This window comes from Theobroma cacao, chromosome 10 (genome assembly GCF_000208745.1).
Source record: "Theobroma cacao cultivar B97-61/B2 chromosome 10, Criollo_cocoa_genome_V2, whole genome shotgun sequence".
NCBI classification, from domain to species: Eukaryota; Viridiplantae; Streptophyta; class Magnoliopsida; order Malvales; family Malvaceae; genus Theobroma; species Theobroma cacao.
The window spans coordinates 8,074,446-8,083,801 of NC_030859.1; the positions used below are offsets into that span (position 1 = coordinate 8,074,446).

A 9,356-nucleotide genomic window follows, 5' to 3' on the forward strand; every position below is an offset into this window, starting at 1 on the left:
GACTTATGCGCACTTCCTACTCGCACATAGCCGAGTCAATGTCATTACACAACAATGTATTCATATATATATATATATATATCAACACAATGTGGTAGTGCATGAATCAATAATAGTCACATGTCACAACATGAAGACAATTTATCAAAAGCTTGTTCCCAAGGCACTTGTTTTTATGAAAAGCTAGATAATCCATTCAAATGTTTGGCAAATACATTATATCCCCAAAACAAGTTTTGAATGCAGTTCACTCACTGATTTATTGTTGAGCCTTTAGCTGACTCTAATTCCCATAATGATCTAATTGGGGTGATGGGGCTTCGTTATAACCTAAAATCACATTTGCATCAGCAATAGGTCAATTCACATACTATAAACCCTAAAAGCTATCTTTTAGCTAGCTTTCAATTGCCACATTAAATGGCTATCAATGTTCACTATCTTAATCACTATAAAATGAATGAACATCCTCAACAATAAAATAGCTTATAATCTCAATTACTAGCCATTATCCACAGCTAAAAACCAAGCTTAGTTCATCACTCACCCTAGGGTTTCTTTATAGTTGAATTCTCTTCCAATAGCTTCCAAACAAATGGGGTAATTCTCTCTTTCTCTCTCTAAAACACCCAACTAGTGAGAGAAAGTATGAAAATAAGATTTTTCAAGGGTCTTGAGGTGAGAGAGTGAGAGAATACAAAAGTTCTAGTCAAAAGGGCTCAAAGGTATGAAAATTAAAGCTCGAAAGAGAAAATTATGCAAGCTCCATATCAAACTTCCATGGAGGTTGGAAGCAACGTGAGATGGAAGAAGAAGAAGAAGAAGACAAGCTGCTGGAAAAATGGGAGAAGAAGCTGCTGGAAGAAGGATATTTATAAGCCAAACTTATCCACTCCCTTGAAATTACGAAAATGCCCTTGACTAGTTAGCTTGTTCTCATGCAACCCTTTGTGCGATCTTTTTACCCTTTTTAACACTAAGACCAAGTCCATAATGGTCTAAACATGCTTGGGTTGCATAACTTTTAAAAGTTTTAACTCGAGGTGCAAAATGACCATTTTACCCCTATTGTGAAAATTATTATCATTTCTAGTTTTCTTCGTGTTTTCATCATTACACATCATTTATGCGGTCTTATGCCTATTTAGACCTTAAAATATCATAAAACTTTCTTCTGGGAGCTTATTAGAGAAAATGATGAAACTACCCCTAGCTTGTATTATTATGTCTATGCCTAGTTACAAGCCTATAGAGGTTGAGGTCTCACACTAATGGACTCGAATCTATTAGATCTAATCATAGTCTGACAAGACTTATATATTCAACCCAAAAGAAGAATATGCATAAGACCCTTAAGGATCTCTCTTTACAACTAAGAGCCTAAGTCCCTGTCATCTCATGACTCATATTTTACTTGAAATTTCATTTAATCTAATATTATCATTTAGTTTATTAAATTAATTAAGAAACCTTATTTGCCTAGTAATTGTAATAATGTCCATCAACACATTATAACTTACCTCTACAAAAATAAAAATCTCAATGAAATCCCTTTCATTACAATCTTTACTAATGATCAATCCTCACCATACTATATTCCGAATGGGCTTTATGAATAAATAATTTCCACTGTCACATCCAACCCATTTAATACCAATTCATGATATTCATTCTTGTTGGACTATGAAAAATATTTTTCTTCAAAACACTAATATATAAACTTAATATAAATAATATAATTCACAAACATCTTTTAGAAAAAATACTGGCTAGATTTCTTGGGTCCAACAATCTTATGAAAATTGCTTGAATATCTTTCTTAATAGAGAATTATGAATTCTTTATTGAGCATCCAATATAATTTATTTAGCATGTACATAACCCAATGTACCAGGATATAACTTTTAAATTCAACATCACCTATTAGTAACATCAAAGTCATATATATACTAAATAAATTATATTGACCTCTCAAGTCTAAGGACAATTAATAAATTGTAATAGAACTCTTTTTAATTATTGACAATGACTGACTTATATGAAGCTCTTTAATTAAATCATGCTCAATGTATGTATCTCATACACTATACCCACTTGTTTACTTTCAGGTCACTACCCCAATGCTAGAGTTAAAATATTCTATCTTTTTTATAAAGACATAACAAGTATAGGTTTTAAACAATTTGTCACGTTTAACCTAGAATACAAACAAAGAAATGAAAAACTACTAATTTTCGTTTAATAGTTCATCAACTATTAGCATAGTTTTTCTATAAATTACCAAACAATTATGATCATATCATAAATGTCATAAATATATAAAATACACATTAAAATATAATATATATGAAATCAATAATTAATGTAACAATTTAAGGTAAAATACTCTCATCATTTAACTTTTAGTCGTAATTTCACGTGAGTCTGTTAGTTTTGAAATAAACAGTCTGTCCTAAAAGAATATCTTTCACTAAACATATAAGTCTAACCGTTAATATTTTCGTTAATGTGATGACATGGTAATATTGAAAAGATAATTTTACCCTTCATTAATTTTAAAAATTATCACTATATAAATTATAATTTTTTATTTTTAAATATTTTTTCTCTCTTTTGAAAAAAAAAATTCTCTTCACCCACTTGTGACCAACAGCACGTAATGCTCCTGAGGGAAGGGAGCATTGATCTGGTGCTCATAAAGGAGCGAAACACTCAGTGCTACCTAGGGAGCATCTAGAAAAGATCACTAGATCGATGCTCCCAAGAGTGCTCCCCTCCCTTAGGGAGCACCAGATCAATGCTCCCCTCCCTTAGGACCACTATATTAGTGTTCCCCTCCCTTGTGGAGCACCTGCACTAAGGTGGTCAACTAGCGAATGGGAATGTCGTTAGTTAGTCACATTGTTTGAGAGAAAAAAAAAGAAAAAAAAAAGATATTTTAGTCCTTTCATATTTTTTGTTAACGATTATTGCACTTCTTGGTTTCATTGTAGATTTTAAAACCTAATGAATACATGTAAAATTATGATTAAAACTTAGGGGTGAGAGTATTTTATCCAATAATTTATTTATCTAATAAATAAATAATAAATATGGTTTTTAAGGGTATATGTCTAACAATAACAGTTTTTTATATGCTTTTTCGAATATGGAAATAAAATTTCATCCATCATTAAAATAAACAAAAGATAAATAAAAAATATCTATTGTACTAATTAACTTTATTACTATTATTTACATATTGCTTTCAAAATGGAAATGTCGATGGGCTTTGGATTGTCACGGGCTAAGGAGTTGTTAGAAATATAACTTTAAAATCAAGAAATAATCCATAAACTAAAAAAGTTAATAAAAAATAAAACTAATTGGGTACTTACTTTTCAATAAATTACTACTTTATTTCACCTTTAGTGGATGATATATATTGCTAAAATTTATGGTGAATGACTAATAATAATCAATGCAGTAAAATGAAGATTAAATATCAATCAATCAAAAATTATTGATTTTGAGGAACCAAATTGTTAATATTTGATATAAAATTATTTTAAATTAGTAATAACTTTTAATTTACTTGTTTTTCTTTTATTTGTATGAATGATTTTTGAAAATTTATTTTTCTTCTATTAAAAATCAAAATTAGAGACATATCACAATGAAAAAAATTTAACCTTGAATAACTTAATTGAAGTAGATAAATTTTGACTCAACTTGAATGATTTGTGGAATTCAACCTAATTTTGCTTTAAAAGTCAACAATTTGAAACTTGAATTGATCCAATTTGAATGATCCCGACGCCAAACATGAATAACCTGAATCCAAAGTGATCCAAACCCAAAACAACCTTAACATGCATGAAAATGACCTGAATTCATTTTTACCCAAAGTTACACGACCCAACTTGCCCAATTATCAACTCTAATAAAAAAAATTCAATTAATTTTAATTACTAATATTTGTAAATTGTGAATGATTTTGAAACCTACAATTATTCTACGCGCTATTACTACTATAATATATATATATATATATATATATATCCTTATACATAATCATTTAAATAAATATTATATGAGTTATGATATTTTTTTATTAATAATTGAGTAAATAATTAATGAAATAATTTAATTTTTCCACCAAATAGGCAAATATATATAAATTATTGTATAAACTGGCATACAAGAAATAAAAAAAATTGTATAAAATTGATTATTGTATATTTTATATAACAATCTATTTAAATAACATTGACACTATATTAATATCAAAAAACATATAATTATTAAAAATAGACCGAACCGACAATTAGATAGTTGAACCGGTGACTTGGTCAGGAGTTGAATCATATACGCAAATGACCAAGTCAAACCTGATTAACTTCTTAAGCATTAATTTGGTACTAACTCAGATGACTAACCTGATTTTGATCCCATTTACGTAGGAGCCTAAGACCTCCATTCTAACCCTTTTCTTTTTCTTCCATACTCCTTTCGAATCTTGAAAATTGTAAATAATACGTGGGAGAAAAAAAAATTCTAAAAAGGGGAACAGGAAAAAGTTTTCCCCTCTCTCCCTCCGTTTCTATATTTATTTATTTTACAGATGACTGCTGTCCTGTCCTTCCTTTTATAGTGGACAATGAGATGGCTAAAGGTAACATAGCAGATCCCAAAGCATTTCTAATTTATCTTTCTCTTTTCCATGGGAACCAAACTTGGGAAGCATAAGTAAACAGTGTGTCTTCTTTACTTCTTCAAGACTTTCACTAGCAAGTTGAAACAAAAGAAAAAAAGAAAAAGAAACTCTCCATTAACTGGCTTTTTTACAACATCTGCTTGTTACCATGCCATGTATGTGTTTATTTGCATTCAACTAACCCACATCAACCACTACTTTTCCTTTTTAGTGGGGGGCAGGGTAAAGATGAGCAATTCTACCTTTAAATCTTCACCATTCAAATCAGGTGTCCTCCGGCATTAACGTGAGTGCCACTTCCATCACTTCTCTCCGGCAATGAAGGGTGTGGGAATCTCTTTCTCTGAATCATTTCGAAAAGGAGGTCATATGCTTTGTTAAAAGTTAAACTTGCAAGGGGATAAATATACAAATCTTCAAGTGTGAGAAGAAAATAGTATCAATATAGAGAAACAGCCAATGATTCAACACTTCTATGCCTCTGATCACGAATTCAGTCTCTGAAGAGTTCAGCAAACATCCACTAGAGAACACCTGATTAGATGCTGAATTGCCGACAAAACATACAAACAAATGACTGAACTTTTATCGCTTTTCTACGTAATTTTTGCAGATCTCAAAAACAGGGGTGCATCAGATTAAATGCTTGAAGAACAAGGATGCAACTACCTATTTCTGATGGAAGGTGCCTTGCCGTAGCTTCATGAAATCCCTAACGAGCAAATCCCTCTAATGTTCTCTCCAGGCCAGATAGTAAGACAGTTGCTCCTCTCCCAAAGAGGAGAAAAATTTTGTAAAGAGCTACAACATACTCAAAAGCCAAGCAGAAAGGAGGACCAGGATAATTCAATTTCCCAATATTTTCTGAGCTAATAAACAATTATAACTGCTTTTGGAGAAAAACTGAAATAACTATAATGCTTCACCAATTTGATGTATTGAAATGAGGTCTAAATATCAATCATGGAAACTACAAAACTGTATTGAGCTTATTGCAAGAGCTGAGGTAACTGCAGCAAATTTATCAACCTGAGACAACTTCTTGGTTCAATGGAATTCATCCATCATATAAAATAAGCTCTCCCTAAACTTATTTTTTATGCCATTATAATCATATAATGGTACCCAACTTCTATGTGTTTACTTGCGCGCAATTTTGTTCTGGCAAAGACTCCAATATGTCGTAGTGACCATACCCATGAAACAGCACATTAATGGGATTCTCCTTGTCCTTCTGGTACTCTTCACCATACTTTGCTATTTTTGTCAAATTACTGGAGCTTCTAGGAATCATGTAGACCGAAATTGGAGTCCTGGGCCCATTGAATAGAAATGGTATGTCAAATACTTAAGTCAAGTAAAATACATGGAAAAATAAACAAAGAAAATGATTTAAAACATGGAATTCAAGTTCAAAGTCCAACTTTTGGCTTTTGGTGACAATACAATTTGTACAGTGCATAAGAAAAGAACAATTTCTGTTTTGTTTGGACATAATTCCATGGATATCAGCATCATTCTATGCATAAAGCATATACCAACATAATGAACAAACAAGCCAAAGCTCATGCTGTAACCATCAAACAGTGGCCCAAACCTAGTTTCTTCAGAAAATATGCAAATTGACATGCTTGCACCAGTATGCAAGGTTTATGAATATAATACAGAATGGTCTGATTTCAGCCTGGCAGGGGACCCTCAACTATATCATCTTGCTAATATTCAAATTATGACTGCTATGACAGCTCGTTAATAGCAGCAGACCATTTTTGAAAATAATGGCAAAATTACAATTCAAATCAATATTCACGAGGTGCTCACATGGGTAGTAGTTAGCGTATTAAAAATAACAGCTCTTTATTTACAAGGTGTTTGCATGAGATATTTTATATGCTAACTTTCTCATTTGTTTGCAGAATGCATATTATGAAAATATTCATAGTCAAATTTCAAATAGAAATGAAGATGGTTAAGAAATAGCATAAAACTCACTTCAAAACATGAGAAGCCATCAGTATTTCAGGCTCTCCACCCCAAACATAAGGCTGTTGAATTTCCTTCACATAAGCATCAAAATCTCCCTCAATAAACCTGCACTTATTGACAGAAACCATATGCTCAATAACACCTTCATACTTCATCAAACAATTAAAAAAGAAAGTATCCACTTTCCAGGATAACAAAAACAAAGCTTTACCATTCTGTTTCTTCCCGCCTCTTCAAAAGCTCATTCACAACCTACAGAATTGAAAATTTGAAAAGAACACATTTTCAACTCCTGTTACCATTTCTGGCTAAAAAAGGAAAATTTATCTGATTAACCAATGATAAGACTTGTTTTGAATTCTTAGGTAACATTCGTTTTATATTTTCGTTCACTAATAAATTCCCGACATGTGCTAAAACAAAATTTCATCTGATTAAACCAATGATAAGACTTATTTGGAATTTCTTAAATGAAGTTTGTCTTACATTTATACTTGCTAATAAATTCGCACGCTATGTGTTAACATTGTTAATTCAATATTAACTCCAAATTGAGTTTTTAACTTTAGCTCCTAATACCGAGTTATAACATTTTAACAGTAAAAACGAAATTCACCCAAGGAACCTCACCAAACTCACCTGAGCTCTCAATTCATCCGCGAGTTCTCTTTGATGATTCTCATCCGGAGCATCTTCCCCACTCCTCAAGCAAGCTCCATGAGCTATTGCTCTAAAAAGACATCGGCCATCCGCTAACACCCCTGCCAGTACCAATCAAATACACATTCAAGTTTGGCTTTCTTTTTTTCAAGTAATGAAACTATTTTTCACCAACAAACATTCGATAATTAGTTCAAACTAACCTGTAATCAATGAAACTATCTTTCACCAACAAACATTCGTTAATTAGTTCAAACTAACCTGTAACCTTGCAATTATCTGCAGCAGCAACCGAAGAAGAACTACTACTACTCTTCTCATCGGCGCTTAAGCGACTTAGTAAATTTAACTCGGCGCCTTCGATTTTGTCATCGGCGTCGGGATTAACGTCGACAAATTCAATCATCGGAGCGAGACAAGCGCAAACTCCAAAGAGAAGCCAAGCAGAGTCCGGCCGGTGAAGCCACCGAGCCGGTCTGGCATCCCAAGCCACATTCCAAGATCCTTCACCTTTCCTCTCCACATTCTTCCACACTTCCCCTCTCCTCCGCCCTCCTCCGCCACCGCCACACGGCAGGATCGCATGCCATATAGAAGCCGCACCGCCGTCGGAGCCGCCAAGCCGACAAGCCGTGGAGTGGTGCCGGCAACGCCGATCATCGGCTGATAAGTCGGCGAAATGTGTCGGCCATTCCACTAGACGGCTGTCGTGGTGGTGAGCGGCTAAGCCGCCGTGGGCGATGAGAGAGAGTGAGTTAAGGATCCAAGGCTTGGGAGGTCGTGCGCACAATACTCCAAGCATCACCGAACTGTTACTAACTTAACGCCGATCAAGGTACACGCTCTTAGCCTACGCACCGATGACATTCATTCTAGCTCTCATATAAATAAATTCTCCCAACTTTTTTGCCCCTTTTGGCCTTTACGGCGAGAAAGAGAAGACGGTGGGGTCCACCAGGAAAATGAGTTGGTAAAAGATTTCCAGATTGTTCCCCTTTTTTCTGAATTTTCATATTTTGCTAAAATGTCAAAATGCCGAAATGTCAAAGATGACCTCAGCAGTATTATTCTGGCATTTAATATACAGGGGGAGAAATGTAAATGTATCGATTGCGTTTGAGAAAATTTAGGTAATGGCACGTGCAGGTCAAATTAAAATATTAGGGTCACGTGTTCGCTGGAAAGTTGGAGATATCACCTTTTATTGGTACAGCAAGGGAAGGTGTTGCACGGTTTCAGTGGAACCGCACGCTTTTTGGGGGATGCGTGGGCGCAGGAGAAACGAGTTCAGGTATGACTGAGGATATTTTAGTAAATTTGGCATTTGTCAAGCAATTAGGATCTTTTTGGTAGGTTTGCCGAATATTATTATCATTATATATTTTGTAGTAAGCGGTAGGTAAAGATGGTTGTTGTTAAACCCTAGGCCAAGCAATTTTAAATTTTGCTTCTTTTGTCTAGAAATTAAAGAGAATCTGAGATTTATGACATTGATGCATATTTTTTTTTAGTCTAAAACTATATAAAGCTACAATATTTCTTAATAAAACATAAATAAAAAAAATTTATATTTGACACATGAACGTTTACTTGGTTGGTTGTGATTTGTCATTGTCACAAGAACTCAAAAGCAAATGAAAAATATAAACTCAATTAAAAATATCCAAATAAAAAAAAAAGAACATTTGTATTTTTCATTAATATTTTATTATCTAAAGTGAGGGTGTCATTTTGTCATCTATGATGAGAATGCGAGTGAATGAATTATTAGTGTACTAAAATTCTTACCCTGCGTTTCCAAGAAGTTGAACAATGAGGAAAAATGTATGTTGAAAAGACACGAATTTTTGTACGCAACCACACCCAGTCCAATCAAACAAGAAACACAACGCAAATGTAGTGGGCTCACCTAACAAAGAATGCCATATTTAATTTTTGAACAAAGCAGTTTCAAAAGACGATTAAGCATTTGCTCACCAATACTGATATTTACTTATAATTATTGTCACTTAAA

At 33.3% G+C, this 9,356-nt stretch overlaps 1 protein-coding gene across 1 annotated transcript; it reads right to left on the reverse strand.

The window, feature by feature from the left end:
- LOC18586664 (OTU domain-containing protein 6B) lies at nucleotides 5,523-8,226 on the reverse strand. Its single transcript, XM_007010157.2, has 5 exons — nucleotides 7,604-8,226; nucleotides 7,322-7,443; nucleotides 6,894-6,934; nucleotides 6,689-6,787; nucleotides 5,523-6,009 (listed from the first exon to the last, which is right to left on the reverse strand). The coding sequence occupies exons 1-5, from the start codon at nucleotides 8,142-8,144 to the stop codon at nucleotides 5,829-5,831; spliced, it is 984 nt and encodes a 327-aa protein (XP_007010219.2). The 5' UTR covers nucleotides 8,145-8,226; the 3' UTR covers nucleotides 5,523-5,828.

Bases quoted from the DNA above. Each gene is read 5' to 3' on its own strand.
- LOC18586664 (XM_007010157.2), bottom strand. From the start codon at position 8,144: ATGCTTGGAGTATTGTGCGCACGACCTCCCAAGCCTTGGATCCTTAAC. The intron at 6,935-7,321 runs GTGAGTTTGGTG...TCAATTCTGTAG, and splicing joins CGGATGAATTGAGAGCTCAG to GTTGTGAATGAGCTTTTGAA. The intron at 6,010-6,688 runs GTGAGTTTTATG...CAATGGGCCCAG, and splicing joins ATGGCTTCTCATGTTTTGAA to GACTCCAATTTCGGTCTACA.